This window comes from Gouania willdenowi, chromosome 22 (genome assembly GCF_900634775.1).
Source record: "Gouania willdenowi chromosome 22, fGouWil2.1, whole genome shotgun sequence".
Classification (NCBI taxonomy): domain Eukaryota; kingdom Metazoa; phylum Chordata; class Actinopteri; order Blenniiformes; family Gobiesocidae; genus Gouania; species Gouania willdenowi.
The window spans coordinates 16,938,102-16,965,666 of NC_041065.1; the positions used below are offsets into that span (position 1 = coordinate 16,938,102).

Sequence of the window (27,565 nt, forward strand, 5' to 3'; positions counted from 1 at the left end):
TGTTATAAAATATGTAGTTGTCTGATCAGAAGCTACTGTGAAGTTGCTGTTGCACTTTTGCTTAAACATGGGTTAAAGCTTGAAATTGTTGAATGACAGAGCCTCATTCACTTTTTATTTAGGGATTGTTCTATGCATTTTAACTCTTGAGGACAATCACAGCAATAAAGTTGCACTTTTGACAATATATCTGATGTCTGCAGTCATTTTTAGGAGCATTGGAAAAAATAAAAAATTGAATCGAAACTCAATTTTTTCTGCCACCTGTCAGCGCCATCTAGTGAACAAAATGTGAATTGTAAATTCCAAAGACGCCTTCTCACCTGTCACTCTGATGGTGTAGTTGCTCAGCAATGCGTTGCTGCGGGCGAGCAGACACGAGTACACCCCGGAGTCTTCGTACGACACGTTGATGATGCGCAACAATCTCTGGCCTGGTCGCGTCCGGTTGTTTGGCACGAGGCCGGCACCATCTTTAAACCAGACGATGGGCTCCGACGGGCCCTCCAGGTCACATGACATTTCCAGAGTGTCGCCAACGCTCACCACGGAGTCCTCCAGGTAGGCCGACTCGCTGGACACGGAGTCTGCAAACACCAGAAAACAAGACAATGACTTAAAAGTACAAAACTGTTTGTTATAGATCTACAATGCCATTTTTTTTTTTATCCCATCTCGGAATTGTGCATTTGTAAAGAGAATGAAGGAAACTAAACTGGTGCGTTGGAAAGCACAAGTAATGGATTGTAAATTAAAAAAACCATCAGACTTGGAGAAGAGGAGCAGAGATGTGTGGAAACTGGCATCTCCACACGGTCACTCCCTCCCATCATTCCCAGTGCCAGCTTGGTCGGCGCTTGGAAAAATCAACATGTTTACAAGCCTCACCAAAGGATGCCGACCTCAGCAAGGGAGCAGCAGAGATGGAAGAACGTGTCAGGGTAAACACACAGCACGTTTCCATCAGTGGTGTCCTCCAGTCCAGTTTAAGTGCGTCAGCACCTACTTTTCTCTGCATTTACCATAATGCAGGGGTGTCAACCTCATTTTAGTTCAGGAGTCAAATACGGAGCAGTTTGATCTCAAATGGGGCCACAGATTTTATGTAAGAAAACTAGTAATTTTAACATTATTGTGCCCCAGTTTGCACTTCTACATATATATATAAAATACAAAATATGTAAGAAAAGACCAAATCAAAGCAATAAGCGATAGATACCAGTCTCAACGGGACCTTCACTTTAAATTTCCTAGATTTTTCATCCAATTGCTATTAAACTAAGGGAAATATGTCATATTTGAGGAAAATTTAAGAATTTTGTTAGAATTTTAAGTTTCTCCAACTGTTTAAAATAAAATATAACTGCAATCATGTGATATAAGCACCGGGAAAACTGCGAGCCCCTGCAAATATTGTTGCGTTTCATTTACACAATGACTCATGTTTGCTCTGTCATTTTTTCTTTCTCCTGCGGGCCACATTGGATGCTCCAATGGGCTGGATTTGGCCCCTGGGCCATGAGTTGCTATAAAGCATGTTAAATGCAGAGAAAAGTGAGGGTTTTACCATTATTGAATGATCATGATTAGTAGTTTTCATCTCATTCAAACTTTGTCGTTGGAGTGACGACCTCATGCACTCTTTGGTCGCTCTGGCAACCATTCAAGGATGTACGCAAACACACAAGGGCGCTTGTGTGCATTCACGTATGCAGGAGACTCTGAGAACGTCAGGGAATGAGCACACAGCACGCACGCACGCACGACCCCCCCGCGCCCCCCAATGGGAAACACTGAATGAGGTGCCTGATTTATGGCAGTAACTACACCCACTATGTAGTGAGTGAAAGAGCAGCAGCGTAACGGATGCCCACAGACTGGGACTCACACTTTAGGAAATCAGAGCTGAGAGTCAGGAGTCTCCCAGACAGCAGCATCAGTGCAGGGAATACCAAATAGCTCGGAATTATTAGGAGGAGCCGAGCTGCGGCCAGCACACGCACGCGCACACACACGCACACACACAGTGGTAAATGTGTTTGCACGTTGGAGTGAAAACAATCTACATCAGATATTGAAACCAAAAGTATGCCATAAAAATTACATTAGTTAATTTAGTAAAAGTACTAAAGCCATGGGAAAATGTGTATGTTTGTATTATATTTGCATTTGTATTTAATCAGGATTATTCATATTTTATTCTTATTTAATATTTAATCATTATTCTTGTGTTAATCTAATCCTCATCTTGATTTCTATGTAATGTTTTTTAATCATGCATGTATCTTTTGTTAGTGTTTTTATCGTAATAATTTCTACTTGGACCCACTGTAACAAAATTAATTTCCACCTGGATTTATTAAAGTTATTCTGACTCTGGTGTTTCTCAAAACATCATCTTTAAATAATAAACTTGCATAGAAAACACATACATAGCCATTTATAATAGAATATCTGTCATTGTATTTATGCAACACATTTCCTAATATATATTTACCTACATCTATGTGTAATATATCAATATTTGTCTGTATATCTTGATTAGCTAAAAGGGATAATAATGTGTTAAAAAAAGAAACGAATGAATATGGGAAATAAATGTGTCATAAACATAAAACATCAAGCATTAGTTCAGCTTTTTTCCACTGAATAAGTTCTTTCTCTGAGGTGTAGCTGCAATAAAGAGCAGACGTAGAGTTTGTGGTGAAACCCACTCGGCTGCTGCTGCTGCTGTGTGGAGGAGGCAGATGAGTTGTGGACTCTCCATCTCATTACAGCCATTAGAATCACAGTTAAATCAACGAGGTGCTTCACGTGGCTGTGCAGCGCTCTGCGTGGCCTCTGACAGTGACAGATATATTTACAATGCTTTCAGCTTCAACCCAAAGCTCCTTTCAGGATGAGAACAATGGTGTGGTGCCTATAAATCCACACGCAGCATGAACGCTTCGCTACCTTTGTGTGTGTGTGTGTGTGTGTGTGTGTGTGTGTGTGTGTGTGTGTGTGTGTATGTGTGTGTGTGTATAAACTGGGAATAAACCACAGCTCATCTGCACTTTAATATGGTGGACTTAAGAATCTCAGGAGACTCGTAGTTCACTCCGACTGTTTGGACTGAGAACTCGAGCTCTAGATGAATAGTTCACATCCATTCCTACTTTAAAGAGAAACAAAATAAACAATAAGAAAGTCTAAAACAGAGATTTTTTAGGGCAAATCACACAAAAAAATGACTTTAAAGAGTGACTAACCCCCAAAACCCTTTTTTTCTGCTGAATACAAATTATTTGAGTATAAAGTAGTGCTGTTGATTGATCCTGGTCCAACTCTCAACATTTTAGTCAAACTTTTTCTATTTGGCATATTTAGTTGTAAAATATCAGAGTGACTGCCCTCTATGGGTTGAAACCCGGCTGTTACAATAGATTTTTGCTATTGGCTGATGTTGATGATTTGGGACCATCTTGCATCACAAACAAGCACTATTAGCCCCGCCCCTTTTATAAAAACTAGCACCTGTGGGCTGTACAATCTGTGGTGAGTAGGTTGGAGAAGGTTGAGAGAAGAGTGAATAGAAAGCATAGATTGTTCATTGGAGATTTTATAGTATAGACTGGGCGTGTCTTAACTGCTCCAGGAGCCACGCCCATAATCAAGGAATTTTTTTGAATTTCCCTCCTAGTGGCAGGTCAGGAGAAAGCAGGGCTTTAGTTACTCCTTAAAGGCAACTTTTCCTTCTTAACATAATGTTAACTAAGTATTTTAAATGCAAATAATAGTAAGTTCTGACTGACTTTAAAAGGTCTATTTTTAATAGTCTGATTGGTTATTGACAGAAATGTATAAATACCAAAGGCATGTTTAAAAGTAACTACAATATATACTGTATATCGAGTAGAGATGTCCGATACCAGGCGTGTACATTTTCCGATACCAGGCATAATTGTAGCCTCGACCGATGGGATGTGATCCTTTAATGAGGCAGTTAAGGTAGTGAAAGAGCAGTGACAGCAGCTTTGGAAATACATCTATGTTCTGTGTAAAGTTAGAAAGAAGAGCTTTTGTCTGACGTGAGGTATGACAAGCTCTGAAATACAGCATCAATTAGAAACAACTCTGGATGTAATAAACACATGTAAACGAGATTCAAATCGGTTCCGTTTGTCTTCTGGGGACGTCCAGTCAGAAATCTTAGTCCTGACAAGAACGTATATACATACGTGCACGCGCGCAGTGTGTGTGTGCGTGAGATCGAGGTCAAGTATTCATGCCGGAACTTGGGGCCAGCTGGAAGCAATGTGTGATATGTACTTTTGGAATGATTTTAAACACAATCGTGTGTGTGTGTTGTCCAGGCTGGATGGGCACTCCATAAATCAGGAGGCCCCGACCCTTCTTACCCTCTGCGCTCAGTATCATAACAAATAGCTCTTGAGAATTACATAAAGTGTGTCTTTGAGATATGGTGAAACGTCTGAAGAGGTTTATTTATCCTCTACAAACTTCTCCACAGGCCAGTGAGAACGCCGAGGCTCCTGGGAATGAAAAGGCGTCTTTATGTGGGGAAGCCTCACTAACACACGCACGCGCACACACACACAGGAGGAAAAGGTCCAGACTGGACAGAGGATAAGTAACCATGGCTGTCGTCCAATAAAGTCACAAGAGACAACACAGAGAAACCAAACAAACATGTTTATCCAAGTTGCTTGTTTTGTTTTTTTATCACGATGATCCCTCTAAGGCAGGGGTCGGCAACCTGCGGCTCACGAGCCACGTGTGGCTTTTTGGCTTCTATCACTGATTGAATAAGGTTTGTTCATAACTCAACACATGATGAACCTTCAGTGAGAAATCTTACATGAATACAGGATCTTTGACGCAGTTCACAAAGAACACTGAATTCATTCTAGAACATTGGTGACAAGTGACTCAAGTAAGGTTGTAAATCAGCTGGCACCTCATGCTAACTGGTGACTGAGCGAGTGTGTTAGTCAGAAGTTAGTTATTAGTTGAATGTCCGCCAGTTTCTCCTGAAACTGGTGAAACTGCTTAAACGAAACTCCTTAAATGTAATATATGCTCAATAAATATGTTTTAGGATTAATACAATTCAAAATGCAAAAAGGTTGCATTATTTATTTCCTCTGCAAAAAATGGCTTCAATGATTCATTGATGTCCCTTTTAAGTTATTGTATCAATTTGTTCAATTATTATTTATTTATTTATTATTATTTATTCATTTCTTTACAATATTTTATTTGAAAACATTGCGATCAATTCCTTTATTTATTGAAGGGGTTTGGAATTAGGACTCCTTTCCTTCTTGTGTCTTTATAAATGAAGATTGATTGATAGATTTTAAGTTTCTACTTCTACTGCTAAAAAGACATTAATAACTCATTAAGCTACTGGTTTGCAGGAATAAAATACAGATTATGATATTTTAAACTGAAACAGACAGATACAGTAGCTCATGCAGAGTCGGGGAGAACATGCAATCTCTGCACAGGACAACCTTGGTGCAAAGCCATGATCTTCTGGCTGTATCCGCCTTCACTGAATAGCAGAACACTTGACAGAAAATCGCTGAATCACAGAAAACTTATGATGGTTCTGTAAACTAACTCGTGCTCCATGTCTTATCAGTCTGCTGCGCCACAATCACGTAATTCAACACCAGACTCTTTTTAATCAAGCCCGATGGAAAACAAAAAAAAAAAAAGTAGCTGAATCCTCTTGAAGCCATATTTCAATTTAAACTGCCATTCAGTGAGATTCAATCCAGATGCCTCAGCACACATTCATCTTCATCAGCTCCTCCTCCTCTTCCTGACTACACCAAGCTAATGATACAAAGTCCTGTTTCCAACCTGTGCACAGCGCACGCTCAACAACCAACTCTGAGACAAACGACCTGTTTTATTACGGGTAATAGGTCGTTCTGCTTCTGGAGAGGGAACTCTTTCCAGGGTTTGTGGACCCTCATCAGCTCAAGCCTCAAACAGAGCTGGATCACATTCGTTTGTCCATGATGTCGTACAGATATTGGAATGGCCTGAGATTTTAGGAAAATTGAGTTTGAATACAATTCGTAAGTACTGTAGAGAATACGCACCTGGCATCAAAATGTTCTGCAAGTAGATGCACATTTACTGTCTGCAACACATACGCAAAAGTTTCCAGAGGAGAAAAAATATCTTAAAGTTTCCTTATTTGTCACCTGAAAAGATGCCATTAAACTGAAGGCACTTGGAAGGAATATGAAAGAGCCACTGTACAGACTGTCAAAGAAAAACAAAAAGCCTGGTGCTGCAATCTTGTCGTCCAACTTTTGGAAAATGAAATGTGCAAAAAAGGATGTGACATCATCCCTGGAATGATGGTTTGACTACATTTTTGGATTGATTGTAAACTGACAGGGTGATGGACATCCCAATTCCAGATTTGGCCAAGGCCTGCAGTATGACATGTTTTTGCTAAAGCTTTATTTATTTTGTTTATGGATAAGATATTCATCTATTTGATTTGTTATGATAAAAAAAAAAAAAAAAAAAAACTTTTTGTTGTAAGAGTAAAAATGTTGGGAGATAATAATCAGATTTTCCAGTCATCAATCAACAAAATTCAATGGTTTTGATTATTGATTGGGAAAACCATATCGGTGTATCCCCACTTAAAACAATTGAAACTAGGCCAGGTCGTCTTTGGAATGACAATTACCACAGGCCGAGGACGATGCTGTGAAAGGGGATTGGTCGTTGCCAAACACTCCGTGTGCGTGCGTGTGTGTGTGTGTGTGTGTGTGTGTGTGTGTGTGTGTACAGTAGCTTCCGATGCTCGTTAATGTGGAGAGTGGAGGACGTGGGTGAAACTGGCACTGCTCATGATGTTTAGGCAGCATCCGTCTTTTGGAGCTTTTTGATGCAAGGGATAGGAAGAATGAAAGCAACAAGCTGGGTGAACCCTCCCCCTCTCCCTCTCTCTCTCCTTGATCTCCATCGCCATCCCTTCTTCCCTCTCCTTCCCCTCCTGGCAGCCGTTCCCGTAACGGTGTGAGGTTGTCAGGCTGGCCCAGATTAAAGCCATTGTGTGAGGGTATTTACATCCGGCCGTACCATATTAAAGAGAGATTAGGGGTTTTCACCGCACTGAGGGAAAAGAAGAGTAAAGAGGGTGAAAGGAGGAGGATTTACAACAGGCCGAGCTGTGAAATGGAGGGAGAGCAATGTGCTTGGGAAAAGGGGGGCTTCACAGATCCTGTTTGAAGGTCATGTGATGTTGGCTGGTCTGAGGGTGCGAGGCGTTTGCCAAGCGCTTGGCAGCAGCCACAGATTTCAGCAGAGGAAGCAGAAGTCTGTCGGTGGGACGCGGCGAGCAGACGTCCTGCTCTGAACCGAGCTGTCTGCGAGCCTTCATCTCTGCAGGAAAGCCTTTCAAAGGCTACGCACTTCATAGGAACATCACTAATTCAATCAACGCTCGTCTTTAGTGGATGCTTCACTTACTTTCATACTTTCAATGGACTTTCAGAACTTCTCTCTTCACTGATCTACTCGGCTACAAATTACATTATAACTTAGATGATCACATAACGCGACCTTGACTAAGGTTAGCGGTGGTTAAGGATCAGTGGAGGAGTAGCAGATTTCATCATGGCTTGAAGGTGACCCAGACTGGCCTCTCCATACTGAGCACCACGTGCAATAAACGATGACGTAAGAGACCACAGCGCACCTGTTGGCAGAAGCTGAGGTGTAAACCCTTAAGCAAATCCGTTTATCTGTTCTTGGTGGTAAAGTGCAACCAATGTGGTCAAAATGACTGGGATTAGGGCTCCAGATCAACGCCTAGTCCTGGATGCGGCAGAGGATTTCTAAACTGGGTAACATGGCTGTGTCCTTGCATATTTTCAGTATCTTGACTTTGTCTTGCCCTGGATAGCTTAAGTTTAAAGCCAAGTTTGTGCCCATTAAATGCACACACTGCTAAATGTGTTAAACTTCCAGGACCACAGAATGGATGGAAATCATGCAATTTACTTCCGGAAATATCTATACGACACGGAATATACCCTCTCCTACATGTTTTGGGAGAATATCAAGCATTTTAACCATATAGTCCAACTGAATGGGCGGTTAAACATGTAACAAGTGTTGCACTACAGTGCAGTCTCACAATATTTGAGCCAAATAGGTGACTTCTGAAAACAGAAACAAAAAAAAAAAGTTTAGAAGATTTAACCTAATTAATCTCTAAAAAAATATTTTTGGCATGACATTGACAAAGGTCTTGGTCTCGTCTCGGACTCAAGATTTTACGTCAAGACTGGTTCCTTAACTCCAGCAGCTACACCATGGCTGCTCACTCCTCCTCAGAGATGGATGAAATGCAGGGAACAAATTTCCCCATGTGGGATGAATAAAGTAATTAGGTTGTATGCGTTCATTTCAATACCAAAAATGATTTTAACCCATTTGAATGACAGTTCACTGCTTCCAATATATTAGAACATAATTTATTGTCACTCAATATCATATATTTCCAAATTTCACATCTCTAATGGTCATACTTCAATGTGAATGGAACGCCATTTAAAAACTTTTACCCTCATGTCACCTTCTGTCCAGTTTGCTGCTTTAATTATGTACTATTCGTATGATCAGTCATAATAAGGACAGGGTGGACGATAAATAGAATAGACAATATGTCAAACTGAAGTTTTGCAGATCAAAAAGAGACCAAACGGATGTCATTTTATTTCCACTGTTGTGTGAGAGAATATCTCACTGGTATAGGGCGACCGTGGCTCAGGAGGTAGTGGGTCGTCTTCTGATCGAGAGGTTGGGGGTTCGATCCCAGTACCTGACTTTGTGTCGAAGTGTCCTTGGGCAAGACACTGAACCCTAAGTTGCTCCCAGTGGTTGACTAGTGCCTTGCATGGCAGTCCTGTCCCACTGGTGTGTGAATGTGAGAGTGATTGGGTGAATGAGCTGATATGTAAAGTGCTTTGAGACTGCTTCAGTGTGGTGATAAAGCGCTATATAAAATCAAGTCCATTTACCATTTATTCCGAAGTATGCGATAGAGGGACATCTAACCAACCAACCAGTCGCTCCACAGGAAGAACACAACTCTGCTTGCCAACTTATCTCAACAGTTAATAATAATAATATAATACAACAATTTTATACTGTGCTTTTCTTGGGACTCAAAGCCGCCTTACAGAATACAGAAAAAAATGAAAAAATAAAATAACAATAAGAGTAGAAGAAAGGTTCCTTGAGGAATTAACACTGTGCCGTTTATTAACATCACTGTCACCTGAAGACAGTTTATTACAGCAGTACGAAAAATAATATATACAAACAAATAAAAATAAAAATAGAAATCCAGAGAGGAAGCACGATTAGCCGACTGCAGCCGCGAGCACTGAGAAGAATAATTATACTTCCTGTTCCACATGTTTTGGGCCCCTCACTGCATAAATCTTGTAGTTTCCACACATTAAAAAGACCAATCCCATCAGGTGACTGATTATAGCAGTTTGCAGAGTTTGTTGAACCATGTTGCACGGCTCTGGATGAAGTAACAGCTCTGATCTCCGATTAAACAGGAGCTCTGTGTAACGATTAAACCCCGTCCAGTAAATTGTGGAGTGGATTAGGTGCCTGATGGACAGAGGACAGGAGCTCATTGTTCAACCAATTCTCCAACGCCTGTTTGGCTTAGAGCGCGTGCCAGAAGATTTCTCCAACGTGTTTGCAGGGAAATGAGCGGCGAGCTGTGAGGAGGAGGAGGAGGATCAGCTTCGGCTACCACCAACCGTCCAATTTCCTTAGAGCCGAGTAAAGCCCACACACGGAGCTCCACTCATTTACATAAGTGGATGATTACCGGGTGGCGATGTCACACCACACCATTAATAAGGAGAGGATGAACTGGCAAAAATCTTTTACTTAAGTGAAAGTACAGGCACTTGTTTAAAACTAGTGATAGACCAATATGGATTTTTTAGGGCCGATGCCGATACTGACTTTTTTCCCATCAGCCTTAGCCGATGACCGATACGGACTGCCGATTATCTCTAGCCAATATTTGGAGCCAATACTACTTTTGCTCCCTTAATTTAGATCAGAAAAATGACACGATGATAACAATTAAAAAAAAAACATTTACTGAAATTAACAAAGATGAGGTAGAACAACACCAAATAATAAATAACAAATAAAAACAGGTGATGTAGAACAAGAACACATAAAAAATAGTGAGACATCTCGTGAAATATTATGAAAGAACTGTTCGTCTTTGTCCTGAAAAAAGCTTTGACAAAAGTTGGCCTGACTGAAAATATATTTTATTAACAGGATTATTGAGTATAAATATATATAATTATAGTATTAAACACAAAAAGAAACCATGAAAAATGGTTCATTCCAACACAACCCGGAACATAAATTAGCAGAGGAAAATAACAAGACGTCAGATGCGCATTAAGCAACAAACTGTTCAAGTTTTTGTTCTAAATTGCATCAACATTAACAGGAATAAATATTCAAACAGTAGTAAACTGCTTCTCAAAACTTCTCCTCAGCGCAGCGCTGAGTGAGAAGCAGAGGGGCAGAGAGAGAAACACACACGGCAAACCTCCAGCCAGCTGCTCGTTAAATACAACTGTGACAACACGGAACCAAGGCACAACATCAGCTAAGTTAAACAATTAAAAGATGCTTTGAAAGATTAAAACTTGCCGTTCGGGTTGCAAGCTTTGGGGGAGGGGCTCTGCACTCTGCAGCCTCTGTCTCCAGCAACACTCTGTGCATAAAGTAGATCGGTGGATCAAAAATCATTCGACCGATTAATCGATCGATCACTATTTAAAACTGCACCATTTAATAATGCATGTTTTGGAAACTATTTTTTGTATGCCACATTTTACTCGTTAGATAGTGCTACAAGTCGCAATGTATAAATTTGTGCGCTCAGTTAGAAATGGTTGAAAGTTCTGACTTACTTTAAGAATTAGGGTATATTTCCCTTTATTTTAGTGTTTGCTAAATTATAACCTCTTCCTTTTAGTTGGCAAAGGTTCTCCCCACGTCACTCTGTCACTTCACTGGGGTAGATGAAGGGTGACTATGTTCCTAATGAGTGTTTTCAGGAAGATGACACTCAAAAGTAACATCTTCAGACAGTTATATTTATTCAAGTAGAGGCCACTAATGTTAGCAGAATGCAAGATAACAGCATCATGAGATAATGCTAATAATATTATGAGATCAAGCTACTCAATGAATAAGTCTGTTTTCTGCACATTTATTTATTTCATATACCGACTCATTGCGGATACCTCACATAGGACCTGATTTACTAAAGGTTTGTGTGAATAAAAACATGCACAAATACGTGTTACAATTGATTTACGATCATAACTGGGTGCTCCAAGGATTGAGTCTGCAAAACACACAACACCAGGAAACATTTGAACTCTTTCAGAATGCGTTACGTTCGTTAAGCATGCACGTAGCATGCCGATTAAGTCACACCTACATTAGATGTCTGACCAATCATATAAGGGTGTGTGAAGAACAAGAAGTCAGGCGTATTAGAGTCAACAAGCTTCTCTGTTCTTCTGAAGTGTGTGGAAACTTAAACCCGACATCTGTGCCAGTGATGATGTGTACCACATTGTGGTAAAATATCATCTTTTCAAGGAAACAGAGTCACAATTTTGCAAAAGTACCATTACCTTCAAAGAAAAATGGCTAGAAGTCTGTCTCAGCACATACCAGACTGTGAACTGCTGCCAGTTTTCACTCAAACAGCTGCTTCTCTTCCTCTCTCTCTCTTTCTCTCTATCGCTCTCTCTCCCTCTCTCTCACCCACACGCAAACACACTTTACCTCCATGACACGCTGCCATCATCGAAAGCTTACAACAGCAGAAAAGGTTGTCCAAAGACAAGTGTTGGAGAGAGACCAGAGGCACAGAGAGAGCATAATGGTGTGTGTGTGTGTGTGTGTGTGTGTGTGTGTGTGTGTGTGAGCGAGAGAGACAGACAGAGAGAGAGAGCGTAAATCAGTGAATGCTGCAGTTTTAACGAGTCCACTAATGACCCAAACAACCCCTGCTGACATTTACAGTCCTCGCCAGAGGGGAGGGGTCAGTGACCTGGCTCACACACACACACACAGAGTGTCCTCTCCTCTGTCTAAGGATGACAGACATGTTTAAACTTGTACTGAGCACACTGGTCTGAGCACACTGGTCTGAGCACACTGGTCTGAGCACACTGGTCTGAGCACACTGGTCTGAGCACACTGGTCTGAGCACACTGGTCTGAGCACACTGGTCTGCCTTAATATTCAGCACTAACACATAACCAATCCATGTACCCTTCATTCTTTGGTTATTCTGTTTTTAAAACCAAATCAAAATAACAAATAAACGGTGTAGGTATTTTGTTTTACTGACTTAGAACCTAAACAGACATACAGACACCACAATCCCAAAGACCCGGAGCTTTACAGGCAAAAGATGTGGTCAGTTAATGAAGAATAGGAGAGAGGACACATATACAAACAAACAAACAAACACACAGTAAACACAACCTAAGGAAACACTGCACTGGGATGCGAGATCAGGGGGAAATGATGCCATCTGCCAGTTTACCTCAGTCCTATGGCCCCGACTGATTGTCCATCTGTGGATGTGGGGGACACAGAGGAGACGGGGACGAGGCAGAGGTGAAGACCAGGGCGCCGCGTCCCCCCCCACCCAGCTTCTATTGCAGGGGTGTCAAACATGTAGCAGTCCAGAGACCACAGCTATTCTACCCTGAAATATCTGTGTTTTAGAATATGTCTTTAACATATTATCCCATTAAACAGGTGGTTAAAGTGTTTAGAGGACATAGATGTAAAACAGTGTGCAAAATCTTGCACTACGAAATCTTGAAAAGCCGCTTTGAACCTCTGCCAGATTTGAAAAAATGCAATTTGTGAAAATTTGGAACGTTAAAGGCCCTGCACCAGACTGCCACAGCCCCGAGTGCTGGAATAAGTGAAAAAAATAAATAAATAATATATATATATGAATAGATGTTGATAATTGGGAAGGTTTTCCCTGACATTTTTCAAGTTTCAAGCTTCCACACACTCCAGGCTGAAAACACAAGCTGATGACGTGGAACATTAATCTTGTGCACGTTGAAAATGACCATAAACCTTCAGGCAGATGAAGTGGAGTCAAGCCTTTGACTACAACATGCGCAAAATCTTTTCACAACTAAAAAGCAACACAAGCTCTTCGTACTACCTGTAGGTGCGTGGCCTTTAAGAAAAACTCAAAATAAGATTTGGAAAGCAAAAGAACACATTATCCAATCCTCACCTAAACATAAAACACCTACAGGTCACACATTTGGAACAGCGCCCCCCAGAGGCCATAAAATAACACTCAGCAGTTTGGATGACGCCAAGTATGATTGGCTGTGACGGCCTCCAGCGAGGAGGGCAATCAGCCCGTCGACTTCAGTAAACATCCATCCTCAGAGATCTCACTGGGAGACTGGGAGGAGTACTCCTCCAGCACCACCTGATGTGGGACTTCCTGATTTTAAAACAAACCCATATCAAACGGAGGTCTCTGAAGGCACCGTCTAAAGTTAAACCCGAAGTTAAAGCATAAATCATACTGGCAGCTTCACTCTCAGACACTGCGACGCTCCTCTGTGGTTTCACTAGCGAGATTAGCTGTAGAAGAGTTATAGCCTTGACATTTTTTATATTTCACACTTATGTCACATTGTAATATTGATTTGCCATCATCATGGTGGCACGGTTGTGGTATCTGATCTGTACAACACACAGGTGGACCATGAAGTTAGGTGTTAAAGAGCTAGCACATGGATCCGTGTGACCGCTAATAGCTTAATACACTTCTCACTAATGTTTCCTTTAATTTGTTAATTTCTTCATTAGCTGAGCCATGGCAACAACCCACTACCACCTCCTTATCAAGTGTAGAGTTAATAAATAGCATGAATCTGTTGTAGCCAAATGATTAATAATATTCCTTGAAACATATGAAGTGTGCACAACAGTCTCTCTTGCAGAGCCTTAACATGAGAAGAACAGTGAGGAATACAGAGAAAACTCACAGACGGACAAAGTCAAACTTTACACAGAGTGACTGAAGAACCAGGTTAACAGGTTAAGCATTAGCATCCTTTAGAAACACAACCATCATGCTACAAAACCTTAGCAGTAAAATGTCCACCTAATGTGTTGAATATAATGTGCTGCGGGTAGGGATGTAACGATTCACTCAACTCCCGATACGATTCAATTCACGATACTGGGTTCACGATACGATTTTCTCACGATTTATTTTACAAAATGGGAATGTTGACAAATGACTGAAAAATATTCCCTTATTTTTTTGGGGAAAATACTATACTATTTTCCTTTCATTGTCAAAAGAATCCCTTGATAAACTATTCAAAATGATGCAATTTAACTAAAAATAAATCTTGAATGAAATAAATAAAGGAATAATACAAATGAAGAAGAAACCTATTAATTTAAATTCGGGTTCTATAGTAAACAATTCAAAACTGCATAATAGTTCTTTTTCTTTTTAAAAGTGCAACTGAAAATGTATTTTGTGCCTTAACAATTGGACTTTAAAACAAAAAACAGTCATTTTACTGTATTAACGTCAGATATTTGTTTAGACCAGCAGAGGGCGCTGGTAACCCAGTAGTCGGTTGGCATGCAGTTATTCCACCAGTGAAGAAGAGAAGCTATGCTAGCAGACAGAGCTAATAGAAAAACGTGATTTACAGATATTCACGTAATATTACAGATATTCTTTTGGTGCTAAAGGAGTAAAGAATCATTTATGAGCATGTTTAACAGTAAATGGCGGCCAGAAAGAAAATAGTAGCAGATTCCGCCCGTCACGTCCGCTTCTGGAAGAATAAATATATAGCGCCCTCTGCTGTTTAAAAAAAGTACTGCAATTCAATTTTCAGAGCATCGATGTGAACCGTGGTACCAATTAATCGATTTTTAACTGCCTTACGATTAATCGTTACATCCCTAGCTGCGGGTATGCATTTTTGCTCCTATAAACAGGTCAATTAAATAAATATCAAAGCACAGCCGCTGATAAATAGACACATAGCATCTCAATAAAAAGAACCACATGAGCCAAGTTACCAAGTAGTAATACATTCCTAAATCAGCAGCAAAAATGTTAATATATTCATAAAAAACCATGTATAATTCTTATAGATTGAGTTCAAGAACTTAAAATAAGAGTAGAAAGGGAAAACTTCCTAATTAACATTTAAATAATCAACTACCGTACTAAAGGAAAGGAAACTGCAGCTCTTGTTGGATCCCAAATTATTCAAATACATTAGTTTAACCAAACCAGGCGTTGCACTTCATGCACCATTTCAGGTAGGGTTGCGAATACCCTCACCCACTGGCGTGTAAAACTACGTCAAAGAATGGTTTGAAATAAGTCGCATTTAAAAGAGGAAAAACAACTCCTGACTTAAGCTTTAGAGGATCACTGTGCTGTGTTTTTTCTGCAATGCGTAGAGAATAAAGCAAACACAGTCGACATTTACTTTGGATTGATCTGTACATTTTTCTTCGCCTGCAGAACAAAGACGGGAAAATCTCACTAAACTCAGGCAACAACAGGAGTCCAATTAAATGACGCGGTACATAACAATCTATGTGCCTTTGAAAGAGTAAAGGCGTTGAACAGAGAAAACAGGACAGAACATGGATATTAACCAAAGAAAATACATTTTCACATTTAAAATGACTGTGAATGTAAAATAACAAAACTGAAATATACGTGTTGAAATATAAACTGTGCCTGTTGTTCAGCAAAACTCTACTTGGTGCTGAGTCTTCACATCCTGAGATTTAAAACTTTTACTGGACAGTGTAAGATCTGCCATTCAGGAGGAGCTCAAAGCAGAGCCACTGCTTCTCTGGGGTGCATGTTTTACTGAAACTAGTGCAGTGTCCGTAGGAAGTCTGTATTCATACATGCATGGGCAGACTGTATTCTATATTCATACATGCATGGGCAAACCATCTATATATAGTCTGTCCATGCATGTATGATCATATACATATGTAGGTGTTTGTGTACATATGTATGTACTTGTGCAACCGGATGCATGTGTGTGTGTGTGTCTGTGTGTATTGATATATGTTAAATTCTGTACATAACCTTTTCCCCTTTTACAAACACTCATAACCTAATTGTAAATTTTGTTCCACACATATATAGTGAAAGCCTATTTTTATTTTATTATTTTTATTTTTATCTTATTGTTTTGCACATCACAAATGTAACTATTTTTTAACATTTAATCTTTTTGTGTGTACATCATTCTATGTCACTTGCTTTGGCAATGTGAACCTGTTTCTTGTGGCAATAAAGCTGTTTTGAATTGAGAGGAGAGAGAGAGAGAACGAACCGCTCCAGCGCTGGAAGTGGGGGCGGCTCTGGTGCAGATAACTTTCCTCCCGGTGTGTTTCCTCCACTGCTGCAGCTTTATCCAAAGCGGAACTGTGCAGTGATTGGCTCTGGCGTGCACGTGATCTGGCGCGCGCGTGACTCTGGTCGCACCGCTCAGGTGGACAATTTTATGAAATAATTTACAAACTATATCATTGCAGTCTAAACAATGCGAACCAAGCAACAGCCATGTTGAAAGTTGTGATGTCATCAATCCCAGCTCTCCAGTGACTGACTCTGGCACGCACATGACTATGGTCATGCCGCTCCCGGTGGAAAATCTTATGAAATTATTTATGAACGGCATCATTGCAGTCCAAACAAATCCGACGTTGCACACCTTTGAACCAAGCAGCAGCCATGTTGAAAGTCTCAGGTCAATCTGAGCCTGATTTGTAGAGATATTTGGGGAACACACACACACAGACAGACAGAGATTCCATTCTTTATAGATAGATAGGTGTGTCACTAGATGGAAGCTGATGTCCTCATGTGCACCCATTCATTCTGTTTATTTTATTTGAGGAGCAGCACAGACTCAGACACAGCAGGATAAGCCTGGCTCTGCTTCTAAGCTACGCTAAAGCTTATGACCAACAACCTGATCTCACCTACAAGTGTTCAACACTCTGTCCAAATGACAGTTATTATACTCAAACATGGAATTTTCCAAGAATATAGTAAGACTACAATGCATGTTCTACAAGCAATGTAGTATACATACATATTATAAAATTAAAAAGCTGTAGGTTGATAAGATAGCTGAATATATTACCGTATTTTTCCAAAAACCAAATAGGAATCATTAAGGTTTTAAATAAGTTCTGAGCCAGGAACTTTTTATTGTGATTACGATTTTTGTTGCCACGATTAAATTAACCTGATAGTCGGCAATATTTACATCTAAAATGTGGGCACTTTCTCAACCAACAGTCAGCCAACCACCAAGGGGCGAACACATGGTGTTACGGCTTTATTAAGATGCCTCAATAACAAGTGAGCGACCATTTAGCGGATCTCCTCCATGTTAATGATATTATTTTGACACATCACTTGGACTTTTTACTTCTTAATGAAACATGGTTAATTGATGGTATCAGTAATTCACTATTCTCAATGAAAGTGCACCACAAGATTTTATTTATTTCAATAAATGTCGTACTTGCAGGAAAGGTGGGAGAGTTGCTGCCATCTTTAAATCAATATTTCAGTGCAAAGAAATAACATTTGGTGATTTTATCTCCTTTAAATATATGTCATTCTTACTGAAGGGTGATTCAAGAATTCTGTTTTTGAGTTTGCTGAAATGTTGTCAGTTGTATGCACTGAATACAACTTTTTATACAACATGTGACTGGTCCAACACACACTCAAGGTCACACTTTGGATCTGATTATCTCTAAAGGTGTTGATATTTCTGCTGTTGATGTAAGAGACTTAGCTCTATCTAATCATTTCTGTGTCTTTTTTGACTTAGAGGCTGTGACATCTGTTCCCCTATGTCTGTGTTTAAAGAAAAGGTACATAAATGACAACACGTGCACAGTTTATGGAAGCCATAGCAATGAAACCAACCATGAGTCCTAGATAATATCTTGGATGAGTTTAATACAATAGTCTGTAATGTCACAGATGTAGTGGCTCCAATCAAAACTAAAAGAAAACCAAACACACAGAAAACACCTTGAAGGAGGACTGAGATAATGCAGAATTTGAAATCTGTTTGTAGAAGAGCTGAGCGTAAATGAAGAACAACAAAACTCCAAATTCATTCAGAACTGTACAAACTAAGTCTGCGTAAATTCATTGATGGCTTGTTTAAAGCAAGGCAGGAATACCTTTCTGAAATGATTGCCAAAATAGTCAACATCAGAACAAACCAGCAAAATAACAAAAAGCTTGAACAGTTTCAACCACTGAGGGAGGAGTCAACTACAATGTTAGAGTTTATTACAGCGAACCAAAAAACAATAGAGGAAACTGTTCAGCAGCTGAATCCATCAACGTGTTGCCTTGATACAATACCCTCAAACTACTTTAAAACTGTTGTAAAGTCAATTGTCACTGATTTGTGTCAGATAACTAACTGATCATTCCAATCAGGCACCGTACCAAAATCCCTGAAAGTAGCTGCTGTGAAACCTCTGGTAAAAAAGAGAACACTGGATGCCTCTATGCTGTCTAACTATAGACCAATCAGCAACCTTCCATTCATGGCCAAGATCATTGAGAAGGTGGTCTTCAACCAAATGAGTCAATTCTTAACCTTCAACAAAATGTTTGATAAATTTCAGTCATCACAGCACAGAAACTGCTCTTATCAAAGTGATCGGGACATGGTTGAACACTGATTCAGGAAAAGTATCTCTTCTCATTCTATTGGATCTAAGTGCTGCATTTGACACTGTAAACCATACAATTTTGTTGCACAGATTGCAAACGTGGGTTGGACTAAATGGAAAGGTAATGCAATGATGTAAGTCCTACTTGGAGAAGCAAAGTTATTTTTTAAGCATTGGAAACTGTGAATCTGACAGATTATCAATGTCCTGTGGGGTTCCTCAGGGCTCTGTTCTTGGATCCCTTCTGTTCAGCCTTTATACTGTATGCTTCCTCGAGGACAAATTTTACAGAACTGTAAGGCTGATTATCAGAGCTACGCAGATGACGCACAACTATATCACTGAACCCAGATGACTATGGTCCCATTAAGGTGAAAAGTAAACTGCTGGATGAGTGAAATGTCCTTCAACTAAATCATGATAAGATGGAGGTGATTGTCCTTGGAAACAAGGAAAAGAGGACTGTTGTCAGCAAGTACCTTGAGTCTCAATCTTTAAAAGCTAAAGACCAAGTCAAAAACCTTGGTGTTCAAATTGACTCAATTCTGACATTCTTCAGTCAGATCAAATCTACCACAAAAACAGCTTTCTACCATCTAAAGAACATCTCCAGAGTGAACGGTTTAATGACTCAGAAAGATCAGGAGAAACTGGTCCATGCTTTTATCTCCAGCAGACTGGACTATTGTAATGGTCTTCTGACAGGAATCCCCCTATTTTAATGTTCTTATTGAGTTTAAGGTGTTGAATGTTTTCCGTTGCACTTTTTGATCATGTAAAGCACATTTTGTTGCCTTGTCTATGAAATGCGCTATACAAATACATTTGCCTTTGCTTGCCTTGCCTATCATTTTGGCCATAATCGTGCAGCATATGAAACTTTAAATGGACCCATACGCAGACATGGAGCAGTAAGGAGGAACAGGAATCTTACCAGGATAAAGTGAACGTCTAATAATCACAGAGGAAACTATTAAAAACCAAAGCCCGCCTCCAGGCATGCTCTGAGTGGCTGAGTTATTTGATTGGCACCTTATCCAGCTAATGGCGTGCAAGTTACGCTTAACTGCAAACCAAGCCAATTCAAAGCAACTCAACATATAGGCATGAGAATTGTAGCAATTTACAACTCAACTTATCACATGAATACATTTTAGATATCAGGTATAAACCTGAATAATAAAACTGGAGTCATTTATATCAACTTTTAACCTCAAACACAAGTTATATCCCTTTAGTTTGACGCATTGAGAAGAATAGTCAGATGCTGAACTTGTATATGTGTTGCATGTGTAGCAGTAGAGATTAGCGTCCTACCTGTAGGCTGAGCCGTTGGCAGCCTGGCCGGAGCCACGCAGAGTGGTAGAAGGACCGAAAGCCAGACTGAGCACCACAGCGCAGTCATTCCTCTGCAGGAAGAGTGGCCCGACTCCAACCCACTAAACATCCTCCGTCTGCATGCTGCCCTGCTCAACGGTGGCCGCGAGAATCTGTCCGCCAACCCGACTCCACCGACCTGCAATAGAGCACATTTAAAGTGAGCAATGGAAAGGCTGGATTTAAAAGGCAGCACTGTAAGATGCCTGGAGCTCTTTTCATATGCTCTCGCACTCTGACCTGACATTCCAGGCAGATTTCAAGGCTTAGGGTAGAAATCCCACTTTGCAGATTTTCTCAGAAACATTTAGAAAGCATCTAAAAAAAAAGAAGAAGAAGAAGAAAAAAGGGCAAGTAGAAAGTCTGGCTGCCGACATCTAACCAGCCCTGTAGGTTTTCAATTCTCTTACAGCAAAGGAATAACCAACAAAACACACGTAGTGATACTGCATCAGCAATTGTGTTTAAATAGTTTAAAATGCTAAAAAAATTAAAATGTGAAAACACCAAGTCCTTGAATCCAGTGCAGTGTTTACTATTTTTTTGGACTGATTTCTTTGATTTTCTGTATATAGGTTTTTGCACTGCTTTTCATCCTAAATGTTAGAGCACCTCTCAACTCTTCCAGCATCTCCAACAGCAGCATAACCTACGATAGGAAGAATGTATTCAACTGCTGCTGCAATCCAGACCATGAAGTCTGTGCACGAAACAAGCCACGCTACACAACTCACTCACACTTGCTGTCCCTTAGAAAAAAACTACAGTGGCTCACATCTTGAAATTGTGGGGCTAATGGTAATAAAACTGCCTTTGTGTAACTTGGATTTGATAAAATATTGATGGTTATTGCTATTTTGAGATAAATAAAAAAAAAATCATTGGGGAAATGCTTTGCCCAAATTGGTCATCCACGCCTGGCGACTGTCGGACAGCAATGTAACCACATCTGTTTGCACAGGCGGGGCCACACTAGCAGCGTGCGCGCACACAGGCTCTGAGACATCCACCGTGACAAAACACAAGCGCAGGTTTGTCGAGCAGTCTGCACACACCACACAGAGGAGCATTGTAAACACACACACTCTCGGCCCAGAGAAGGGTTGTGTTCTTTGACATCTGCACAGGATTGTTTTTCTTTCCCTCTGAGGACCGGCGACGGCAAGGCTTTATTTGCACTTTATCGTCCTTTAACACAAAGACCGCATCTCTCAGACACAAACGCTGCCTTTTACACACGACGACCTCTTCTTCACCTACATGTTGACTCAGTGTGATTAGGCCTTCGATTGCAAACCACCTCAAACCCAAACCTTTAGACAGAGAAGCAGTGTTCAGAGGACGCGCCTGGGTTAGATGGACTTACATTAGTACCACAATAAGAGCAAGTAGAGATTTGGTAACACTGATGCAACACGGACTTGCAAACTTGCAACACTGAGTTTTTACAAAATGTTCTACAATTACAAACCAATTAGAACACTGGATGTGACATTTGATTGATAGACTAGCATCCAATCAGAAATGCTGTTGAAAAATATCTATAGTTCCTTCACTTTCCCCAGAAAACAGACTTCCTGAAACTGTGAAAATTTACTTTCATAAAATGGAAGTGGTATATTTCACAGTTTACCCTCACCTCACGTCAGACATTTTTACCATATGAAGAAAGCGCTGAGCCAGAAGAGTTTTTTTTCAAAATAATTTTCCCCAATAAATGAGTGGTTGAAATTGTAGCACGTGTTTTAATTACTTAAACAGACACGTCAAATCTCACAGCACAAAAGCGTATATATATATATCGCATATACTATTTCTGTTTCAGGAAGTAAATTGGCTGGTGCAAGAGTTAAGCGTGGCAATTCCATTCCCACAAACATACAAAAATCATTTTAAAACATTACCATAACGAATGTTGTTACAAGATTTTTGCCACATTTTGGGGAATTAAGTACACCGATAATGACATCTAATTAGGTAACGCCGAAGAAAATCTGAAAAAAAAACTGTCATATGTCTACTTTCTGATCAAAGATCTGTGATAAGAAACCCTAAAACAGTAGCGTGAAAAAGTGTCAATTAAAATAGGTTTTTTTTTAGGTTTTGGCATGTCCTTGAGGTTCAACACTCCATTGTCCGACTCTCTCCACGTTACAGCTCCTCCAGGAACAATAAAACATGCACAAGCAGTATTCTTTTCCAATGAGACTCCTGGAAATCTGCAGGAAAAAAAAGAATCTAATCTTTGAATAAATAAATAAATAAATAAGTAAAAACTGAGGCTTACACAAGACATTCCTGCAATGTGTTACAGTTTATTACAGGAAAACTAGCGCAGAAAACCTGACAGAGAGTTTCGTATGAAGAGATGGAAAAGTAAACTCAGTAGCTGCTCTTTTGTGTTTCTCTCACTACGTCACTGATGGGACAGATCTAGCAGCACAGCCCCAGTGTCTCATTGGGCAGTATGCATTTGCCCAGTCTGCAAATAACCAGAAACAGTCTGCAAATAACCAAACACACTTTAAAAACACATCCTGCATGTTTTAGATGCTTCCCTGGTCACCACAGCTGATAGAAAAGAGTAGCTCAATAACCGTACAGCTGCATGATGACACCATGATTAGATTCAGGAGAGTGGGAGCATCTCGACATCTAAAACATGCAGGACAGGGGCTCTCCAGGATCAGACTTAGGCACCCTAGACGAGTGCATCTCAAACTTTTTGGGCTCAAGTACCCCCTTTCTTTAACTTTTCAATCCAAGTACCCCCCTTTGTTCGACTACAACATTTTGCTCAGAATTCTGTGAGAAAACAACTATAGAGCATAATTGATGAAATGAGTGATTACACACCTAACTTATTTTGTAAATAATTAGAATGACAGTATTTAGTGCTTCATGAATAGATTTATTTCTATAGTTTTGATCATTTCTGGTAATCTCCTGCATTATGAGGGACCAAGACTAACCTTTGTATTTTCAGTTCATGCTTTAATCAAGAGCATTTCTATCATCATTTTGTGTGATTGTGTATGTTTTTGGTGCCATTGTGTGTATTTTGTGGTTGTTTCATTATTCAGTATATTCTTTTATTTTGTGAGTTGTTGGTATTATTTTAAATTATTCTCTCTGTGTTTTTGGTGTCGTTTGGTTTTTTTCTTATGTCGTTTTGTATGTTTCTCTGTTATTTTTGTGTATTTTGTAGTAATCTTGTGTATTTTTCCTTCATTGTTGTCATTTTGGGTGTTGCTGGTAATAGTAGGTATTTTTATCTTAGTCTATGCGTTTTTGGTGTGATTTTGTGTTTTTTGTTGATGTTCGTCTGTTCTTTTAATTATCCAGTATATTTTCATTATATTTTGTGTTTTTTTGTTGCTGGTATTATTTAGTATGATCATAATTTTTAACAAAAAAAAAAAAAAACATGACAAAACCCTATATTTTTAATCCTTTCATTTGTTAATTTTCCTCTCTCTCTGTAGCGCAATCGCATACACGTACCCCCAGTTGAGAAACACTGCCCAAGACTGATCTAAAGGTAACTAGACCCATGTGACCGTGATGAATCCTGCCTGAGACACAGGAGTGGTAGGGCTTCTTTCTGCCCTCCATGCCAAATGGCACAACGGGCTGAGAGTCAGTAACTGAGAACGTCACTAAAGTCTAACTCAGCAAAACCGGTTCAATCTTTTTTTTTTTTAACCATTGAATTAAAAAAAGGCAGTTCTTCACACAATGTGTGATTTACTTCACCGCAGAGTCTTTGAAGTCCCCTCACAACTGAAGGATCCCTGAAAACCAACTTCAAAGCCTCCCGAAGTGGTTTTCTTAATGCTAATATTTTCTTAACGCCTGAAAGGGAAACACAGCCACAGCGGTGAATAATACATGAACATTAATCATGCAGAACCATCTCCACGTTGTAATAGCTCGCAGGCAGATGAGTGCATGAGGCAGGGTTCAAATCCCTGTCATCCCTCTCTCTTTAGAGAGGATCAATGCCAGGCGGTCACATGCTCGTCACACCTCACGGGAGCGTCGGGAGTCTTTAATAATTAAGCTGGTGAATCAACAGCCGTGTTGGGATCCACGCTGTCGGAGTGGGAGAAAGGGATTATGGGGGTTTCTGGGAAAGCATGAGTGCAAACAGATACTGCATGGCAGAGTGGCCATCACTGCCTTCCACCTACAGGTGGACCTCAGACAGTCAGAGGGAATAAAGCCCTGCTGAATCCAACAGGGAAATGACAGTGTGGCACACTTCACAAGAGGAGATGATCTGATTCATCACGATGTGAGATATCTTTAAAAACAGATCCACGGGAACACTCACGAAAGCTAATCAGAATCAGAAAGAATTTTATTAGGCAGGTACAGTTTAGAACAGTACAATGAATTGAACTAATCCATACCACACATCAAACAGGTTTTTAAATGTGCAGCATTTGACAGAATTGTCATGTGTAGCGCAAAATCTGACTAAAAAAAAGCCTGGTGGCCAGCGGGCCCCATACAGTCCTCAGTTTAATTTAGTGTGGCCCCAAAACATATACACAAAATGGCTCCAAACACATAAAATAAAAATAAAAAATACAAAATCACACCAAAAGCAAACAAAACATCCACCACCTACAAGTTGAAAACTGCTAGATTGGATTATGCACTAAAAGCAACAGCAGTTTGGTTTCTAGAACAATTGTGGGAGGAAAAGCAAGTAAAGCAGGAGGTTAGGGCGTCACGGGAGGGACAAGAAAGACCCAAAACTCAATCGTGGGTCACTAACAACAGACGGAGGACTGGATCCGCTATGCATAAGCTTATATAACCAATCAGGAACAGACACACAGAGCTCCAGACTACAGCAGGTACCCAGGGTGATGACACATGCAGACAAAATAATAATAATTTCAAAAAAATAAATCAATCACAAAACTGCCCAAAAAGCATGACTTACACACAGAAAGATCCAGTCTGTCTGTTACACAGCCTTTAAAGCAGTTCAAGATCGAGTAATCAGTTTAAATGAAGTGTAAACGGGCTACAGGGAGTTTAGTCAGATGATAAATTACAGTTTAAAAGAATTTCAAACAAACAAAAGATTAGATTAAGATGTGTTTTTATATCATGGAACAGAAACCAGCAGACTAAGGTTCTCACAAATATTCACAAATTCCCACAGAAAAACTGAACATCTTTGACTTTTTAGGCTACAGATGCCTATTTAAGTTACTTTTTGGATATTTGGGGGGAGAATGAAGATTCAAATTTCACCAAATTGGAATTATACAAACATTTATATCATGTAACTTGTGTAGGAATTAATAATTTAAGTATTAACGTATTGAAACCTCACAAGTTTAATCTAACCTTTTAATATTTTTTAAAGGTTTTCCTTCAACCTAAATGTCACTATGTTCAAAATAAAATTCATTAAAAAAAAAAAAAAAACAAAACAGTCAGGGCAATGGTTAAAAAATAAAAGTCCACAAATAAATGTTTGGAATAAAATGTAATTTATGCAACATGTGGTCATTTATTGAAATCAAATAACAAAATCAAAAAAACAGATGAGTGTTAAAGTTTATTGAATGTTATCAAGTGAAACTGACACTACACTTTTCAACACGTGTATAATCTGATACTCATTCCCCACCCTTCAAATTAAAATACACAGAGAGCTGAGGTTTAATCATGTTTTCTCCAAAAAAAAAAAAAAAAAAAAGTTAAAATGTTTTTATATAAATACTAGGTTTTGAGAAACTGTCGTAATTTAATCTGAAAACAACAGACAGAGCCATGTCTGTGACCAGTTTCCACACAGTCATAATCCTGGTTTGGTGGATGGAAGCTCAGAAAGGAGAGCAAAATAATTCACTCCTTCATTAGGAATAGAGAAATCTCACGGTTCAGGGAAAACTTCGGGATTGACAGGCTGGAAGGCGTTGGTACGTCAAAATCCAGGAGGGAATCATGACTTGTGACAGTTAGAAATAAGAGCATTATTTTTATTCCTGATGGCAAACCATCAAATATCCATGGGCATGAGTCAAACATGATATTTGCTCATTATTTCATAGATTTTTACGCATCATTTGGAAACAAAAGTGCACGTCTGTTTGTCTGTTTTTAATCTGAAGGGAAACTAGCCGCTTATAAGCGTTCCAATAAGCTCCATTTCCCAAACCCTACAGAACACACTCCACCATGTGCTGATGCGTTGAAAGCAGCGCATTCTTTCCGACCCTCTGCGTATAAATTTCACAGCGTGCGTAATTTCAAACCTGTGCCACACACAGCGCAGACCGCAGCAGGCGGGCAGACTCCAAGCTCCAAACCAAACCGAGCCACAGGGATATAAAAAAATAAATAAATAGAAAGATCATCAGCACCGGTGCCACGGCTGACTGACGGCCACGCGCTGATTGCGCACCAGGGACAGGACGGACAATCCTCTGCGCCACCTGTGCGCGCTTTAGCGCACAGACACGGATCCCGATACAGCTCAGCCTGCCAGGAAATTAATGCAAGAAGCCACTGTCTAAACTTGTAGTAGTATTAGTAGTAGTAGTAATAATAATAACAATAATAATAATTACCCTAATTGTGCCGTTTTGGCAGGAACCCTCAGCCTCTGGGTGTTTTTTGGCACGTTGCGTCCATCAGAAGAAGAAGACGAGCTTTATTTCTCCACAAACAAACTTCTCTAAAATCCTCCTCCTCGGACGTTTCGCGGCCACTGAAGAAAGTCCAAAATTTAAAACCAAAAGCCCAACTTCTCCACTAAATCCCGCTCTCCTGTGCGCGCTGCCCGCAGTGTCCGCCACATCGTGTCCCGCGCACAGCGGAGGGAGAGCCGTGAGTGCGTGCGCGCGCGTGCGTGCGTCCGGAGCCGGCTCCGCGTTCTACTCTCTGTGGAGCCACTGAGCCAGACTGACGCGTCCCCGTCCGAGGATGCCCGAGAAGTAGGAGTTGTAAAGCGCTGCTGTCAAGCTGGAGAGATGGAGCAATGGAGGCACTTTTCAGCTTTTCAGAATAAGAGCACAGTCAGTATTCGATGACGCAATGTTTTTTCTCCCCCTAAATCAGGGATGCCAAACTCATTTTAGTTAAGGCCCCACATTTTAGATGTTAATATCATTGTGCCCGAGTTTTTAATATCAATTCCTAATAGATCTTCACTTTAAAACAAATGTGATTTTGTCGCTAACTTTTGTCTAATTTAGAGGAATTTTGTGGAATTGTTTGTGAGAAATTGCAATATTTCTGGAAAAATTAAGAGTTTTTTTCC

General features: G+C 40.0%; 1 protein-coding gene across 10 annotated transcripts in view; it reads right to left on the minus strand.

Moving 5' to 3' along the window:
* Positions 1-27,222, minus strand: part of fgfr3 (fibroblast growth factor receptor 3) — an 81,941-nt gene extending 54,719 nt beyond the window's left edge. For all 10 annotated transcript variants that reach the window (XM_028437254.1, XM_028437252.1, XM_028437253.1 and 7 more), the window contains exons 1-3: positions 26,874-27,222; positions 20,215-20,413; positions 324-587 (exon numbers count right to left, since the gene is read on the minus strand). In XM_028437254.1, the coding sequence (XP_028293055.1) occupies positions 324-587; positions 20,215-20,344 (394 nt within the window). In that variant the 5' untranslated portion in view covers positions 20,345-20,413; positions 26,874-27,222. The remainder of the gene's footprint in view (positions 1-323; positions 588-20,214; positions 20,414-26,873) is intronic.
* Between the last annotated feature and the right edge of the window lie 343 nt (positions 27,223-27,565).